The 19,804-nt window shown below is 37.1% G+C and overlaps 1 protein-coding gene across 2 annotated transcripts in view; it reads right to left on the bottom strand.

Annotated features, from left to right (window-relative positions):
- ZNF711 (zinc finger protein 711) overlaps positions 1–13,304 on the bottom strand; it is a 17,016-nt gene extending 3,712 nt beyond the window's left edge. The window contains exons 1-5 of one of the 2 annotated variants that reach the window (XM_009881685.1): positions 13,226–13,304; positions 11,152–11,682; positions 4,251–4,409; positions 820–966; positions 92–229 (exon numbers count right to left, since the gene is read on the bottom strand). In XM_009881685.1, coding sequence (XP_009879987.1) covers positions 92–229; positions 820–966; positions 4,251–4,409; positions 11,152–11,682; positions 13,226–13,304 — 1,054 coding nt within the window. The remainder of the gene's footprint in view (positions 1–91; positions 230–819; positions 967–4,250; positions 4,410–11,151; positions 11,683–13,225) is intronic. The other variant, XM_009881686.1, reaches the window with a different exon arrangement.
- Positions 13,305–19,804: the final 6,500 nt, after the last annotated feature.

Genomic DNA, 19,804 nt, shown 5'->3' with positions numbered 1-19,804 from the left:
TTATTATCACACTTGCACAGAGATTCTTAAAGCTAGATTAGGGAGAAAATAATGGAAGGGATTTTCAGAAAATAAGTATACAGATTCCTACCGTAAGCAGCAGCCCAAGCAACAGGGACAAAAGTTTTATTCACGCCAGAGTCTTCGAGCTGCGTGTCTGGAAGTGATGTAGCTTCTTCTTCACCTACAATAACTTCCATATAAACTTCATCTGCTATTTCAGCACAGCCTGGATTAAAGGAGAAGAATAAATTTTTAATGTTATTCTGCTCATGCGAAATCTTCCTTCATTTAATTTGCTCTCCGATTGATACCCGTTATAAATTACTTTTCTTCCTTTGGCATTTAGAACCACCCCTTCCCTTAGGGGATCATTGTTTATTCAGACAATCCTTAAAGACAGAAAACACATGTCAATAAACGCAAAATAAATACCAACATGAATTCAAATATACAAACTTAAACTTGTAACTGATGAAATTTATTTGCCACTTTGCCAGAAAGCTGTTTAAACAAGGCAATTCACAGTAGGAAAACAGAAAAATGAGAAATTTGACTAACCTCATTAACTTCATCCATGGACATGTTAAATTTAATATAAATAATGAAATGATTGCATACAGTACGCGCAAAGTGCATTTATCCACACCACTTTAAAATAATTATAGCCTGCTCTTTATTTTTAGGGAAGATGAGCTTAGTTTTCTACTACTTCAGGCTGAAGAGTCCTTCAGAAAAATTAAAAAAGTCCTTGAGAATGATGTTTATATTGTTGTATAAAACAGCATGAGAAACAAAAATGTTTCTTATTATGCTTACTAATATCTTCATCTTCCTGAGAAGAGTCTTTAACAGCCATGTAAACCATTTTTTCTCGCTGCATTCTACCAACACCTCCTTGTTCAATTACTCCAGCTACAGAATGTCCATTGTGAAAGTCACTCTCTGTGACAATTTCTGTCCCACCTTTAACAAAAAGAAGGTAAACGCATTAAGTAAATGTAAAAAAAGCCACTGTTAAGAATAATTTCAGATTTAAGTATTTTTTTCTTATTTACAAAGCTATTTTGTAAAACTCCCAAGTAAATGTTTTCACATCCACGTCTGTCATAAAATCATGCAAGTTTGATACTTACAGGTAGATAAGAAAAAAGTCCTCTCAGTGTCTCCTGATAAATTCAAGACTGAACAACTACTACCCAAAGCATCAAGAGCCTTTTATGCATGCCAGCAGTGAACTTAGCTGTGACTGGAAACACACATCTGCCCATGCCCACCAAAAAAATTACTGTAATTCTCATCTGGCCCAGAACACAGCCTTTAAATTCTCTTTTGAGATGCAAACAGCTAATCCTTATCCCCCTTCCTCTCCCAAAATCCTGTTTACTCACCTTTGCAGAAACTGATTCTTAGGTAATTTTTCCTACAAAGATTCTCATGTGTATTTCCCAGACTTATTACATGAGATTGATGAGTAACTTACACTGGGGTCACACTTCTCAAACCATGATAAAGCAACTGTTACTGCCAACTATTTCAACAGCAAGAACATTATCTAGAACAGAGACAGGCTAGCAGGGACGTAAGGTGCTGCACCAAATCCATGGAGACAACACAATCTGAGGAGTAACAGTTGAAAAGAAGGAAATGAGAAGAACTGCCCACAGGGTCCCGCTCCGGGTGACTAACAAGCTTTGGCCCACAGACTTACTTGAACAGAGGCAAAAGAAAAGTTCCAACCTGGAACCTGACATTGATGTTTGATTCAGAGAGAGGTGTAGAAATACTGATGCTTAGTCTTCTCAGGGACTGAACAGCGAGTAGAGAAGCTGCAGACCATGGCAGAACAAGGTAACATCAGGTATACCAAGAGTCCTTGTTTGCTACCATGAACAGATGGAAAATGCTCAGCTAGGGCTGAACCCAAATCAAATTGTGGGAAAGTAATGGAAAATTGGTGAGGACTGTAAACATGCTCAAGTGACTTGCAGCTAGGGTGTAGAAAACCATGTATATCATACTAATTGTTGTTTAGTCTTGTGTGCTTGGCAAGTAGAACATCTGTGTTTAGATCACACAGGCCTGTGATAGACTGAACGGCACCCTATCAAACACGCTTGAGATTCCTGCCCTGCTGTGGGAAAGATCAACGCACAGTGCTAAACTACGCCTGCGTGAATCCCTGAAACACAGATGAAAACAGCAGGGTTTGTAGCTCTCCAGCAAGGACCGAGCTCTGTGGTGCCCGTGTTCCTGCTCGTGTGCTGCTTCAGAGATCCCTCGGTTCGCAAGGTAACAAAAAAAATTACTCTTTACTTGCATTTCATCTGTGGTTTTGTAGTTGTTCCCACGTCCTGCCTGTGTCAGCCCCCACACAAATACATTGACCCATCACTCCCCGTGTTTTGTAAATGGAAGACTTGGCTAAACATCCTTGCCACCCAAGCCCATTTTTAAAATGTTTGTCAAGAGTGGCTTTGCCATGACATTTATCCAAGTAACTAGACTGCAATGCAAATGGATGACACCTACGAACAGCTCTCCACCCCACACCATGTACAAAAAGATCAAGAGACTACTGCTAATGGGTAAACTTGAATCTTGGATATTCTTTGTGGAGACTGTTATCTCAGTTTCTTTATTCCTTAATGCCGAGCAGCAAACACACATTATCAACACAATCAGCTCTTTCCAAGGAGAAGTACTCAGCAGTAATGAAGGGGGTAATTTGCCAAGACTACCTCACGGCTGTACGAGAAGCACTGAGAGTAGCTCACAAGAACATCCCTGCTGCAAATTAGTCTTCAGCTATAAGAGATTCTGATTCTTCCTGCTGCTGCGTTAGCAGTCTGTCCCTTAAGACTGACAACCTATCCCCTGAGGAAGAAACCGTATTTCAAGAACAGGGCCTGGCAATTCATGTAGGAACCGGCAGATGAAACAGATGTCACGATAGGTAAGGGACGTTAACAGGCTGCTTCTCTAGATCCCCTCCTTGTAGTCTTAACAAGCACATGGTCCTCACAACCTCCTTTTCATACCTGAAAGGAATTAAGGATCAAATACTGAAAATCCCAGGGCCTTAACAGAAATACTCACTAACCTTCAGCCAAATCAGACACTGTCTATTCAAAATGGGATACCAAAATATGTAAAGCTACTTTGGCAACCTTGTGAAGGACTTGATTAATAGACTCCAAAATCTACACTGTATCACCCTGCAAGATACCAAGCAACTCAAAAGACAGTCTTAGCTAATTCTGAACACACCTGAGAGAGAAAACCAGAGACAACTGCACGATTGGCTAGCAGTTTGATCATCCCAGGAACAATCCTTTTCTGCCATTAACTTGAGCTGAAAAGATGACTTGTTTCTCAGAGAAGAAAAATAAAGGCATCATACAGTCAAAAATTTCTTGAAGTAACAGTTCAAGCTACTTGAAAAACAGTGCCAGGGTAGTTACTAATTGGAGGACTTTGCTGATCTAATCCACAGTTCTGCCTAAAGCCTGAGATTTTCACAGCATAAGCCAGGCCAATGCTACCAGCCTATGGGAGACGAACTCCCTCCTCCACTCCAGGAGAAGAGTGAGGCTGATTTGTCCTGTGAATGGCTCTGGGGCTCCAGGCCAGATACGTTCCAGTAAGGCAGAGTTTCAGTACATAAATGCAAAGGGTAAAGTGGAATGAGCCAGGGGTTTCAGCTCTGAGAACAACCGTAAGGGGGACTCTGCTTCTTCAAGTTACAAGGAACAGAACATGGGTTAGCTGTACCTCTACTTGCAAAGCACCTGGAAGTGCTGGATCTATCCTTTGAAAAAGAGAACTGCAGAGAGCAATTCTGAGTTTCTCGGTTAGGTTTGGAAATGACTATATGCCTAGAGCCCCAGCAATCTTCCCCTCTGCATCAACGCCACCAAAGACTGTTCAATGACAAGAATTTACTCTACAGGCTTTTCTGTACTGACACACAGTCTTGCACGTCAGAGAAACGCAGCAGCTGAAAAACAGCTGCAGACACCCAACCACTTCTACATTTGGGCTTTGGTTGCCTGAAAATAAATACTGCTAATCAAAAGAGAACTTGAGACTAATACACAGCCAGTATTTACTGCATATGGGCAGCCTCCACAAATGTCACATTCTACAAAACATTCCAGTCAGTGGATTACATGAAATTAAGAACAACAAACAAAAAGACCTTGAAATACTTCAAACTACTGGAAGTATATGTAGAATTGAAAAGGTACCTATTTCGACATCATCTTCAGCTTCAGCTTTAAATATGTACACTTTGATAACTTCTGAACCAAAACCGTCATCTTTAGCAACATCATCATTTGCCACCTCGGTACTGATTTTCAAAGGAGTGCTTCCTATATGGTCCAATTTTTCTCCAACATCATCCACTGTAAAGATAAGAGAATAATAATGAGGTTCAAACACATTTTTTAGAACCCAAAGTAATCAGCAGCATGATGTTCTCCACTATTATCCCCATGCATAGTAAAAATTTGTATTCATAAACGGTCTTCACAAAACAGTTCATCTCAAGATACTTAAAAGAGATTCCAGAAGTTCAGTACCCATTTTATTGCAACTCAGGAAACATACTAAGAATTACAGAATGAAGAACACAAGAGAGAGCTTGTCATCAAAGACAATGTGGTAATTGGTTATGTCTGAAATTACTACACTTAGAAAGCAAAAATGTATCAATAAGTAAAATTAAACATCTATCAAAAAATGTTAAAAGTTAACCCAGAATTGCCTGTTACAGTCTAAGAGTCCTCAGAAGTTTCACTACTCTAAGATACTAGTGACTAAAATTTAGTAGCTGAAATTCTTGTGAAGAGTGATGACTCAGTATATTCGCAGTGAAAGAAGTGTGCATCAAAAATTTGACTGCATCTTCACCCTAAAAGAGATTATGATTTTATCCACTTTTTCACTGGAAAACATATAAATTAATAAAGATTAATGTATAATATACAGCTGATTAAAAGATGCAGTGACAATAAATTCAAATACTACTATGTGAAATTGACTTCCCTATTATGTGTGCAACTTAGTCACTGATTATTTGGTCTATATATTCAAAATGCTCATTTTATCTATACAACAACCTTACATTCAACCTACTAAAAGTGTAGAAGTAACACTATTTTGGTAAAAAGGGTATTCACACAGATATCTATATATATACTCCAAATTGCCAATAAGGAGGCCACTGAACGAAGCATCCTTCTGACATATGTACTGCCAACACACTTCTCTCAGTGGATAAAATTAGCTCCTGTGCAGATGGCCAACACAAACCTGTGCCGTGCTTAACACCCACTGAAGTCCTCTAAATAGAGGAGAATTCCACAAAATGTAAACAAAATCTGAACTGAATACCCGCCACGGAAATAGCTGCATACATAACATTACAATATGTGCATATTAGGTAAAAAAAAAAAAAAAATCATTAACATGAATATTAAAGTGACAGTAGTGTTTCATGACTAAGAATTGAGTCTATCCAATGGGGACACCGAGGGCTCTGATTACTGAGGAAAGGATGGCTTACCTCGGGATGGCTGCAGTGGTTCCCAATCCCCCTCTAAGTTTCCTGCCCTCAGTGTAGTGATGACTGCTCTTGAAGAGCTGCTTTTAACTACTTCAGCCTACAGCCTAGTGTACTGAGGGAAGCTGGAGTTAGTTTAAGCTTCTCGTAATACTCCAGGCAGTCACGCGAGGCGGTTCAGAACCTGCTAGAAAAGGAGCAGATGCCTTTCCCACAGCAGGGCAGGAATCCACCACAGCAATCCCAAACTAAGCTTTTCCCACTCACAGACAGGATTCCACGGAAACCCACCCAACTGATATCGTTTGTCATCCCCACATTAAGGGACCTTATTTCTATTTCACAAATCTTGGATTCTATCAGAAGAGTTATTGAGGACAGAACTAGATATAATGTAGGTAAGTACAAATAAGCTTTTGATTTCATTTTAGAATCTTTGAGAATTATACATTTTGATGAAAATTAAGCTGAAAACATTAAAGAAATGCTATGCTTTAGCTGTTTCCTTTCGTAAAGCGATTAACTGCATTGCCAAAAAAATATCAAACTTGGATCAGTAGAAATAATTAATAATTTCCTCAGGAAACTTGTTTTTTAATAAAAAACATTCTAAATCTCTATTAAAATCGATGGCGTTCACATTACCCTGCAGGACAATGAGAACAGGAAGAGTATGAACATCACAGACGAGAAAGCCACAACAGAGCTTGGCATATTCCTTTGACACTGAAGTTTACCAGCATCAGGTTACTAGTACATCTTTACGGGATGGGAGTATGGGAGTGTTACTGCATCTGCTAATTGAAGTTTTTTATGCTGCCAGAACAGAATTATTAGAAGAGAGGACTACACATCCTCTACTAACAGAAAAAGGGAAGATGCCAGAAGATACCTATCTTGGAAAAAGTATTTCCATACGTTTACTGGGTTTGAATTTATTAAAGACCATTTTCTTTTCTACATGGCTTTTAACATTTGTAAAAGTTTCTTATCCATATACTTCAAAATGATACACATACATTTAATTTTAGTGCATTGATCATTTGCACTGCATGTACAAGTCTTTGAAGGACTAACAGTACAAGGCAGGTTATATACACAGCTGCATGACTAGACATGCTGCCAAAATGCAGAAAGAGCACCTAAAGGCTGGGTGGAAGAAATCACTAATTGTACGCTGCTACCGTAATTTTAGAATTGGTAGGTGGTAGTAAAGTTATTTTCAAACCTGCAACTCAAGCAACACCAACTTTTTATAAATGTAACACATTATCTATTTAATATAGAAAATAAATATTTCCATACTGGAAGGTTATTTAAAAACAGCAACTTCCCACTGAACAGTGGAGTAATCACATATATGTGATAAGAAGTCTTCTTTATGGCAAAAGTTTCCAACTATTCAATTAATATTGGGTGACAATGACTGTACACCACTATGTATCTGGTGAAAGAACATAAGAAAAACCACACCATTTTAGATAGTTGCCTTACCAGGACATCAATTGCAACACAACAAAGATGACACAAAGGAAAAAAAAAGGAAAAAAAAAAAAAGGAGTAATTTTACAATTTTTGTAAGAATAAATATTTTTAGTCAAAAATATAAAGTAAAATACATGTATATAGCATATACGTCCACATGCTGTGTTTTACCATTTCAAGTAAAGCCACCAAATCTTCAGTAGCCTTTAAAAAACAGGTCTTAGAGGGGCAAACTTACAACATTATTTTTAAAATTAGCGGTTACTCCCACACCAAAGATCCTGTGTATTTTCAAAGATTTTCAGTCTCTACAATTTAAGCTAAAGTAACAGAAACATATCAGGAAGCCCGTGTATCCAGGGCCTCTAGAATCACTTCTCTAAGAAAAGCAAAAGTGTACTATAACAAAATTTGAAAAATATAAACTGGACTTAGAAAACAATACTTTATATAGACTTTATATATTTGTAAGACGTTGCCTTTTGTTTCAAATACCTCAACAACAAAAGACAGTGAATCGGCAATTGCTATGGCTTACATTGCTGTCTCACATGGAAGTAAAATTCACGGTTTCAATCTATTTTTTTAAACACATTTAGATAAGGGGAAAACAATCAACACAGCAGGACATATAATCTTTGTCAAGTTCCAAAATACTAGGACTTTTTTAAAAAAACATTCTATTGTCTAAGTAATATGACTTCAGTCACAGACTGCAAATCCATCAGTGCTAAATTATCTGAGGACTTTTCCCAGCGATAGTTCTCAGGAACAGGAATGCTTACTTTATGTCAATGGAATATGAAAGTGTCTTCCAGATCTGACTCATCCACCAGAAGCACTATATATTATTATCTTGTCACTTAAAATTAACTGAAAAAACACAACAGAGAACCTTTATAAATATATGCTGAATCCCCCTGAATAAACAAGGTTTAAAGGAAAACTCAGCACACTTCCAATTTTAAACTTACCTTACTTGGCTGTTTTCAGGTGTGTGATGTCCAGATTCACCGTGGATTGCCAGCTCCCAATTCATGTGATGCCTCAGCATGCACTATGCTGGTGATATCACACCCACCATAGGAGCCCATAGGGATAACATGAGGGCAAGATAAGTCCCGTGGCTTTACAATTTTTCATATTTTTCTAATGTCTGATATGCTTATTTTACATCCCATAAGTTACCATATAGGAGAATTAATATTAAAATATTTAGCAAATTATGTAACACCGTATTGTAATACACTAAAAAGGAGGTGGTGGTGGAACAGTACCTTACCCCTAAATGCCAGCTCCAGTGTTGTTCTTTGGTGGGTCACCAACATAGTGCATGCAGGGCCAACACACAGATCAGGAGCTGGCAATCCGCTGTGGGTCTGAATATCGCAAACCTGAAAAACAAAAAAGGGTATGCTTTAAGCTACACATGTGCTAACTCCTCCCTGGCAAAATGGGATGTACGGTTCACAACTTTCCCATCTCAGGATGAGATGGATTGTGTTCATGATCACACCATATGCATCAATTTTGTATTAATTTCTTTTTTAACAAGTCCCTTTTAAACAGGTATCCTGGAGATTTAAAACAAGGGATCATGCATATCCCGTGGCCTTCATTGTGAGAATATCAAAAAAAGATTTTAAAGTCTTATGCTTATAAGGCTGATTAAAAAAGCTGAATTAATCTGCACCGAGATAGCAGAGTGGTGATAATCCTCTAGTGAAAATTTCCAATTGCAAAATCATATGCAGCTAGTTTACAGAACTATCAAGATAAATGTATTATTCTCCAAATAGTATTTACACAAAAATATCATTGCCAGTAGTGTATAAAATAGCTACATGGGAATGTCCTATTAAAATGGTGAAAAATCACCTTTCAGTATATTTAAACTGTAACTCCCAACAAAAGAGGAAGATAAGTTAAAATTCCACACTCAGCTCAGTTTCACACCCTAAAATATATCTTAGAAGTTCCCAAAACGTGTTCCACAGAACAGTGGGCGGTATTCCCTAAGGGCATTATCTGCCATTTTATACAAAGTCCTCCCCCTTTTTAGATGCCAAATTTCATTAAAAGATAGCTAAGTATTTTGAGATTCTTTAAAACTATTATTTTGATGTCATTCACATTATAAAAACATTCAACAGACCTATACGTACATCCCAAAAGAAACAGAATAAAATTAATTTTCTACAATATTTACTGAACATTTGACAATCTAAAAATCTAAGTCAATAAAAAGGGTTTTAAACTGCTTGATAAACTGAGACATTTATCTATTCTACACAACAGATTATCTTCATAAAACTAACAAATTCAAGGCTAATTTAGAAACATTTTAAGAAAACCCAAAAAATGAACAACTGCATAAGAATGATTAATTTTTGCTGAGAAAAGAAATCAATAGCAGATACTTTGTTGGGTCAAGCTGGCATACCCAGCATAATACAGCCTCAAAAGTTAGCAGAGACAAGAGACTGCCTTAATTTATCTAAAATGATTACTTAAAACAAAATTCTAGATTAATAATGTAGCTTCCAGCTGTGATTATTCAGGCATATGATGATTATACATATATGTAAATCTAATTTGCTGAAAACTAGGCCTCAAACTGGCTTCAAAATACTGCAAAAGCCATCGGTAGGCTTGAGAACACCTGACAAAATTACACATGTATCACACTTATCTATCTTAGAAGAAATTCCAAAGATGACTTTACTTACAATTACAAAGGTGCAGTTGGAAATACCGCAGTTACAGAATACAACTCATCGTAAGTACTCTGTCAGAAAGGAGGAATTTTTTCAATGAAACAACTGACTGTAAAAATGGTGTTCCTTTATTTACAAACACACAGGAATTTTTCTGTTGTAGCTCTAATTTTCCTTTAGGCTGAAGATTTTTTGGTTCTTTTTCCAAAAAGCCCTTTTGACTTCTATTAGTAGTGACATATGGCATTACAGTAATGATAGAATGATTAAAAAAAATCATCGCTGCCTATCCTATACTGAAGAAAAAAGAAATACCAAAAATGTATTTTGCATAACGGACATAAACGCTATGAAATATTGAAATCATTATAACCACTAACCTGTCATGTCCTGTCTTGAAATTTTTAATAAATGCAGCTTGCTGTGAGCAGACTGACACTTTGACACACTTGGCATTGCCATTTCTTTTAACATATTGCTTCTGACTAAATAAAATCTGTTTTGACCTACTCACATTTCAGTAACTAATTTGGAGAAGTCAAAAATCTAAAATGAACTATCATACATTTTATCAAATTTGTTTAACAATAAAAACTGGTATCCTGAACATAATTGAAACATTGAAGAAACATAATACACCTAAGGTCCTTTCAGTAGCTCTCACTCAACAAGTAGTATAGGACCGTACAGTTTCCTTGGAGTTGAATGCTGTGTGGAAACTGAAATGGGCAGCCACTTTCCAGTGTTAGAGCGCCAATCAACTAATGCACACAACCCCCGAGTGTCAAGTTCAGTCCAGAACAGCACAACATACAATAGAAAGCCTATCATAATTTTTAACACAACTAAACAAGCAGCATTTTGTGGACACATAAGAGAAAATGTTATGAGTCAGATATCTCAAAACCCTATTTCTTTGTGATTAAACCCAACACATTATTTTTATACGAATGTACATAACACAGTAATATCACAGAATCACAGAATGATGGGGGTTGTAAGGGACCTTTGGAGACCATCTAGTCCAACCAATATATGTGTGTATTTTAAAAAAAAGCATTATCCTCAAAATATGTGGAATGTTTAAATTTCCAATGTGGTTTTTTTTTTTAATTTTCAGGAATATCTAGTTTCAGAAACACAAACATACCCACTCATTCACTCAACAGCATGAATGTCATTCTCTTTCTTGCTGTATCAGCGATAATGGATCTTTCATCAAGAAAACCCAAATCCAGACACCAAGTATTAACTGGGTAACAGACTATTTGAGAGTTCTAGTACAGAATGCAGCAAGAGTCCAGTTACAGTAACCTCTCCCCACCAGACCACTTCTACTTCAGATAATCTCCTGTTTATATCTACCTTTGTTTAACTTACAAGATATCATTAAGTAGTCTTCAGATGTGCTCTTGCCATCATCATCATCTTCTGTTTTTATAGTCACTGTGGAGCCAGGAACAGTACCAGCTGCTTGAATGACTGCTTCAGAATCTGAGTTTGTTACAAGAACTTCTTCTGAAACCATTGTAGGCGAGTTGGCTCCTGACACTGCGTCTTGCACGACATGCTCCAAATGTCCATCAGGACCCGTAACAAGGTCAGCCACAAAAACCTGATCAGGAACTCTAACGGTTTCCGTTATTAGATCAGAAGTCAAAACATGATCACTGGTATCTAAAGCTTCTTCGATAGCAACATCAGCTTCCAAAACAGAATCAGGTACAATTACACCTTCTGTTACAACATCAGTTTCAGTGATGATGTCAGGTCCTTGGACAACTTCAGCTGCTAAGCCATGATCAAGAGTTATTCCATCATCGGTAACAACATCAGAAACTAGGACAGCTTCGGGGACTGATACAACAATATGGTCTCCATCAATATGAGCAGTGCCAGCCATTCCAGCCACTATGAAATAATTATGAATGAGGAGAAAAATGTTAAAATTATTGCATTAGCAATTAGTTTATCTAAGGAATGGAATAATTGTATAGATGAGTTAAACACAGATGTACAAATCTGTTACTTTTCAACAACCCACATTTTGCATTTCACCCGATAAAGACTATTCAATGCAGTCTGTATTCTTTAAATTAAGAAAAACAAAACATGCCACTTCTTTAAGACATAATGTGGAGTTTGCCCCAAAATTTGGGTTTTAGAAAGCTGGTATGTTAAAAACTATTGGTCAGTTTGCAATTTCATCTTTTTTAAAATTCCAGTGAGAAAACACTTGATTACAATAGCAATCTGAACCTTCACAGAATTCTCACATGATACTAGACGTGTGGTAACGACACATTAATTGCTGTTATAATAAAAAGACACTCAGCCTTCAGACTGCACGAGCCTTGATTAAAATAAATACTCGGTTGTATGCAATACTTATAGTACAATTTCCAGCAGCTTGCCATGTTGCAAGGAATGGCTAGAAGCAGAGACCTGGTTTTGATTAACAGACTTGACTGGCCAGTCATATTTGCAGACTACTTTTCTATACATAGAATGCATGGTGAATTATTTTAACGTACACATAAATAGCAGTTTTAATCTTAATGAATAAAACACTGGTTCTTATCAGAATAAAAAAAAAATATTCAGCATTGTACTGCAGATTTAATTATTTTGGTATGCTCTGAGGGATATTAATTCCTGTTAGAACAAAGACATGGTCCTTCCCAATACTTGAGAAGGTCATCTCCTGTCATAATGCGAAAAGGAGACCCACAAAGAAGAGTGGAGATTTCTAGCTGTCCTTTCACTAAACCTTCAAAATTGCTGGTTATTTAGTACTGCCACCAAAAGTAACAGTGCTCATAAAAAAAAAAAATAAAAAAATCACTTTAGAAACAAGTTTTCTTAGATCAGTACAGTCCCAGGATTGATGTTCTTGAAAGATGACTTCTAAGCACATGTAAATGTGCAGATTCAGTTAAATCTGTAAATTGTTGTCTACATAATAAATTACCTGTTGTCACACAGACAAAGACATTATTTCCCACCACACTGACCAAAAGTACCCTAAAGGAGAACTGGAGACAGTAATCAAGGTAAGTACACAAAAGCTCCAATGCTGTTTATGTCCTGTACTGGATGTTATTTACATCTCCTGTATGCTGGAGATGTAACAACGACTCAATGTGGTTTCAAGCAGAAGCACACACACCACAAAATCACTGAACTCCAGATAACATTTTCTGTCTCATCTAGAGCACTTTTTTTCAGAACTACTTCAGTATTTTGGAATAAGTGACTATTTCAAGACCAGCAACCAAAGCATACAAAGACATATTATACACCACCTTAAATTTTGCATTTTCTCAAAAAAGTCATGCAAATAGCATTATTGTATTAGTCAACTCTACATCTTGGTATTATTTCTAAGCGTACAGCAAAAACTTGAAAAACAGTCCTGATTTTATTCATTATTTTTAATAGTTAAAATGTTTACCAAAATCCTGCATAATCATAGTGTGAGGCATTTTGGATTCTTGTGTTTGCAATCCAAGACTTCCACCACCTGGATCCATATTCAGTTAAGTTCATTCACAAATAACTGCAATAAAAGCAAAATCAGAATTTATATTGAATAGTGTTATTGTGTTGATTAGCTTTACTGGATTAATGTGTCACACTGATAAACACAGAAAAGTACTTACCGAAAAATTCAAGAAAAAAGCGTGCAGTACTTAATATAATACACTTTCTGTATTTATTTTTTTTAAGTATTTTTCTGACCTAAAATCATGAAAATGTTTCCATCCATAAGTAGACCTACAGTAGTTAAAAGAATTATACACGCGAGTGGAACCAAACATGTCAGCAGCTCTTGGTCAGGACTTAAGTTTTTTTATGCAGATCTTTGGTTACTGCCTCACCCAGAACAGTTCTGTTTATAATCTGTGAAATTTAACTGGAAAGTGCTTTCTAGTTATTTTCAGCATCCAGAGGTACAGACTTCAACATTATTTCTCAGAGCAGTAAGCACAAGAAACGCCTAAACCTTCAACTTCCCCACTGCAAACCGAACATTGAAATATTTTCTCAGTTTTATGAGACGAAGCCTCACGGGGTACCAGCCCACTGACTGACAGCAAAGATCTCACCTGCAACACCAGCAGCAGCATTGGGCTGTAGTAACAAAGCAATGTAACACATTAGTAAGTAACTGAACCTAGTTACAGGTAACTTATTATCTAGAAGCAGAAACTCTGTCAAGAAGCAAGTTAACTTTGCCTTAAACTGTAGCTAAGTGCCAGTAAAAGCAAGATATACAAGTTGGACATCAACAGCACACATGCGCTATTACTAACTACATGCCTTACCACAATAACGTACATTAGCAACTATGCACGAAGAAGTCACCTTTGCTCTATCCCCTTCTGTGTATACTTTCTAATTATCAAGACCGGTGGTCGTGGATGTGTGGAGATACATCAAAGAAAGCTGAAAACTGTATTGGGAATGTCAATTTTTCAGATTCTTTCACAATTTTGTCTCTATCAGATATTTCAAAAAAAATTTTAATGTGAAATTTAATTGGACATTATGTTTAATTATAGGTAAGCATTGAAAAAACTGTGTAGTGCACGAGATTTATGAGAACAGAACTGCCAAAGCTGCTTTTCTCTTCCAGCGGCTGCATATGAACCCCTCTATATCATTCAAAAGGTCTGACAAAAGGCCTGGTAGAAAATTTAATCAGCCCTCAGTTATATTCACAAGTGCAGTGCAGAACTACTCATTATAACAGGCAACAGCTAAGCATGTGAAAGGCCAACTTATTTCAATGTCTCCATTGCTACGATACTTACTGAAGAAACCACAGTGCTCAACAGACTTCTGGGCTGACACCATTCACCATTCCAGTGTTAGGACTGTATTATCCATATTGGTTGACATTTTATTTCAAAACTGTCAGGTTATTCTAGAAATCTTATCTCCCAACACTGTCCCTTCTGTGCTGCCTCATTTCTGCTGCCAGGGAAAAGCTGGTCCTTTGCAGCTATCTGCAATATCCCTCTAATAGAAAACAGGTCCTTTAAAGCTTCTGATAGAACAGACGCACCAACTCTTTGTAAAGTCCCCACTGTCACGCTTCACTGTCACAACTTTAGCTTGATTTTCTTTCTTTTCTTTTGTTTCTGGCAATTGCTTTGCCTCTTCTAATTCCCCGTAATGCTTAGGGGCTTCTGTTTCCCGATTTCTCTTTTGCCAGACTTGTTTATTTTCCTCAATCTTTTAAAATTACAGCTGTTCCTCGCACCTTGCCACACAGCCATACCAGTTTTACTGAGTTTTACTTCTGAGATTCTCGCATTCATTAAAATGCAATTCCAATTACATCCGAGCATTTTCACACATGGAGAGCAAATGCTGAGCTTCTCACTAAATCCAATTTTACCAAGATCTCCATTTCTGGTATCATATCTCTCTTGAGGATGCTGAATCTCTTTCAGATGGTACAGCTACACAAACTTGCTTTCAGAGAAAAAGAAAGCATGTTAATATTTCTTTGTCAGAGTGTCTCCATGAAATACAAGAAGGAAGGATAAATTAGCATTCCTCCACGTTATTTGCATTGTTACTAAGCATTAAAGTGCAGGAATTCTGAATTATTTTGATTTGCTGCAACCCAAAAGACTTTTACACAAGTTCTCAGTGCAGATGAAGTGACTCCGTAGAAGCAGCTACAGTAGTATACAGGAGCACAGCTTTCACAGGTGAAAAATCTCTAGCTTAAAAAATCTAAATTGCACAAGACTAAAACCTTGTACTTTCCTACCCTCTCATATCCAAGAATCAGAAATAAGCCACAATATCACACAGAAAATGAATGAGTTTTAGGAGCTGTGGGGAGTGAACACAGAATAAGAGCTCAAGTCAGAACCACCTGGAACCGGGTGGTGCAGAGAGTAATAGGGAAGTACAAATGCTTTTAAGAGCAACTCTCAAAAATACAGTACTTTCCTGTTACAGTACCAGCCTTGATTTTGCTCTTCTGGATCTCATAAGAAGTTGACCCCCATCCTACTGCAATAATTTGCTTAAGTCTGTGCATCTAAATCCAAAATATGACAGAAACTTCAAGTACTTTGTGGTACAACATATTTGACAATGAAATATACCACAATAGAGTTAGGAGCTAACATAGTGAAGTAAGACAAACAATAAAATAAGCCAAGCTGTAAGAATAGATGGTTTAAGTGCCTGAAATCTCTGAGATACATCTAAGACAGAATCAAGGGATCCAGAAAGAGCCAGGACCTAATGCAACTCACACTATCGCACTAATCCAGAAGTAAACTAAACTTTGCAGTAGACATGAAATTAATTTCTCTTAAAACATAAAGCTCTGTCAATAACAGGCACGAGAATCCACTGTAAAAGACCCTAAAAACTGAACAGATCAAAGCATCTTAATGTCAGTTACTATGTTTACTACAAGACTTGTGTCTCACCAGAACTGACAGCGCTGGATCCTTGGTACCAAACCAAGTTGCCATCGAGAAGGGAGATGCTGGCACTCTGTCAGCGGCACGGGCTGTGCTGCGCTGGGCTGACCCACAGAATTGGGCAGTCTCTACTGCGCCAGGTACCAGGCTCGGTCTGCACGTGGAAATGGATGCTCCAGATGTCATTCAAACCAGGCAGAAAGCCACCAAGGCGAGACGATGTGAAAAGTCAATTTCGGTGCTACATTGCTTTGCCTCCTTTTTTTATGACTGTGAAATACCTTCATTTTAGCAGGTGATGCAGAATGCCTACTCTGTGCAGGCCAAGACACACAGGCCAGGTGAGTACAATTTTGTCTTTGGGGTTTTGTTAATATGGAAAAATACAAAACAGAGTCACAAGAGAAAGAAGGAGCATGTGAAAAAACACAATCCATGCTTACTGCATCTTCTTTGTCAAGGAAGGAACCAAGCAGAGATTATTCCTTCTTTTATACTCTCAAAATACTCAAGCAAAGGAAGCAGCAAGCAGTCCGCAATGATGGCAATTTCAAGAAAAAGTCACCGATCCAACCCAAGGTTGCAACTTAACCAAGAACACAAAAGAACTTGTATCACCTGGTATCACTATTGTCCTTTCAACACTTTCTCCCCGTTTTATCTGCTGAAACCTGCTTCTCTCAAATTGTCTTTAGAATATACAGTACTAACTCTTGGGGACAACAATGACATAACATTCTTCTTGCAGAGCTATAAGAATTCCCCAAGGTAATTTCTTGATGGTTTTATAAGAGTACATTAGTTCCACAGACCAGCTAGTATTATAAAAACACAAGTCAAACGTTATCAATGAGGAAAGTAGTCAAAGATTTAACTAACCAATTCCAACCATACAATCAAATTCCAATGTAGTTTTAAATTTCAGCTCCAAAATCAAATTCTTTCACCGCTGTAAGAATTACAAAGCAATCTCAGAACTTTGCTATTGCAAAATAAGACACAGCTCTAGACCATAAATGGCTAATTTAATATAGACATTTCAGAATTAATGGTATACTCTACAACTTCCTGACCACAGCCTTTACACTCAGACAACCCTTCTTTTTTAATGTAAATGGATACAAAAAATTATCTTAAGTTATATATATCTAAGAGCACAGGAAGAATATGCTAGGCTTTTCTTCCTTCTTAATAGTAATTCATTTATTTTCAGATTATATAATTAGACGCCCAAATACACGTATATTACATATTGTGCTACACAGAAAATTCAATACAAAGTAAGACCACAATTCTAATTGAAATTACAATTTCTGCAAGGAAAGCTAATTATCACTAAAAGGAGTATTTTCCCAGTAGCTAACAGGACTATAAAAATTACCAAAGTTATGGGATGGCACCTTCTGTGCACATAGCACTATGAATACTTTAAACTTCCACTAAAACCAGAGATGGATGATGACACTCTAGCAATAAACATGCTGAAGCTGTACCTCGGTTCACGCAGCTGGTATACAACCATTACTTAAGCATACTCTTCTAAACCCTCAATGCAGACAAAGGACAGAGTTGCTTTAACTACGCAACACAGATTATTTTTTTTGTCTACTTTTGGGTCTCAAAGGAATACAGTGACAGCAGGAAAAACCCTTACTGCTAATGCTGGAACAATTAACGACAGATAAGGCCTACAACTCTACTACAACTAGCTATTTTTGCTCATAGATTTCAGTAGTGTAGATTATTTAGTTTTACACACTAGCTATGCATGCAAATCTTATTATTGGAAACAGCAAAAAATGTAGTACAGTGATTAACTGTGGTTCTTCACAGCGTCTTTCTGTCGTACACCATGTTATGTACCCACACAATCATAGAAGAAATGGTCCAATTGTATGTCTCAAAAACAGACAGAGAAATAAGGCAGAAAGCCACAATTCTGTATACTGTCATAATCCTGAACTTATCCATACCTCCCTTGCCTCTAACTATTAAGATCTCAAGTTTTCCTCTCAATTCCCCTTCTCCTCTGTGTATTTGAAGAAAATAGCTTTATTAGCATCAGCCAATAAAATAATATCACTTTACAACATTCCATGAAAATTTTAATTGATTTTTCTTAATTATAGCATGCTATCTTGCACCAGAGAGGAGTAAATTAGCATCAGACCCCAAAATGAAGAATTTCATGAAACCTAAACTGAGACTCCCAGAGCAGCGTCTCAAGGCTACATTTTTAAAATACGTATGTCGTATCGGATATTGTTTTGCTTTTTTAAAAAATATAGTTCTCTTCCTAACTAGCTTCAGGAGGTTGATTTTAACCTATTTCAGTTCTTTATGCCAAAGCTCTTCCTTAGACAGGGCTCAGCTGAGACCAGGAAATTAATTTCAGAGTCAAAAAAAAAAAATAAAAATGGGAGGATGTAGGACCTCTCTGTCTACAGGCAGAAATGCTACTGAAAATTACTACTGTAAACGGTATTCTTTAAAATCAAAGATAATGGTGGGCAATTTAGGACTATCTAAGAACACACACACACCTACCATGGCAACACTCAACTGAAAAACTGGTAAAGGCCTAGGCCCTTGTAAACATTGCTCTTAGTACACATATTGATTTATTCTGGGCTTATTCTTCCCATAAAAACAGTGTAATAAATTAAGCATTAATATTTTAATTTTATTTGAGAAAGCTTTCAGAAAACACCCTAAATTGAGAGATCTTCAACAAAGTATTTTAAGAAGCAGAGAAAAAAACGAATGCCTCAGCACTTCTACACTTCCCAGGGAAAAAAGGGTGTCATTCTTGAACCCAGAGGCACAACGAAGCTCCCAATCAATATGCTAGCTTTCAGGCATTGCTACCGTATTTAAAATTTTTATAACATCAAAAATATTTCTATGAAATGCCAATTACAACTTGATAAATCTACATAGAGTACGTATTTAATACCTTTGGTTACATCCTAAACAGTGTGGTCCTGCAAATGCTAAGCATCTCCCCAGTTTACACAATTATTCCCAATGTGTTCACACGATACATTTTCACATAAAGCGTATTTACATGGTCAACCTTTAAGTATTCCTTTAAAATAGCGAACATCTTCTAAATAATATTTAAGTCTTGTTTACATATAATAAAGTAAACCACAACATCATACTTTGTCTGGTGTTCGGGATGTTCGTCAGCTGAACATGACATTTTGATTAAACCAAAAGGACCAAGCTCAGACATAGGGCAATGTAACACAATAAACGCAGGCATTTGTTGTTAAAAACCCCAAACCAGATGCTTTCTTATTATCTCTTAACATTCCAGTTCGAGAAGAATACAAGAGTTATCGTCCCCAGAAAATACTTCGGGTTCAGGGTTTTCCCCCCTAATTTTTAATGCAGCAACCAGTAGAAACGCAACGAGAAACATTCTTGCTCTCGCAGGGCGCTTAAGCAGAAGAACCCGATTCATAAATAACGTGCAGGTTATCACAAGCCCTTCGGCAGAAAAAACACCGGGCATGAAAAACTACCGGGACTCCACGGCGGCGGCTCCGCGGGAGGGCTGCGCCGCGCTG

Source organism: Charadrius vociferus, unplaced genomic scaffold, assembly GCF_000708025.1.
Source record: "Charadrius vociferus isolate BGI_N301 unplaced genomic scaffold, ASM70802v2 scaffold472, whole genome shotgun sequence".
NCBI lineage: Eukaryota > Metazoa > Chordata > Aves > Charadriiformes > Charadriidae > Charadrius > Charadrius vociferus.
This window is presented reverse-complemented; position numbering and strand designations above follow the sequence as displayed.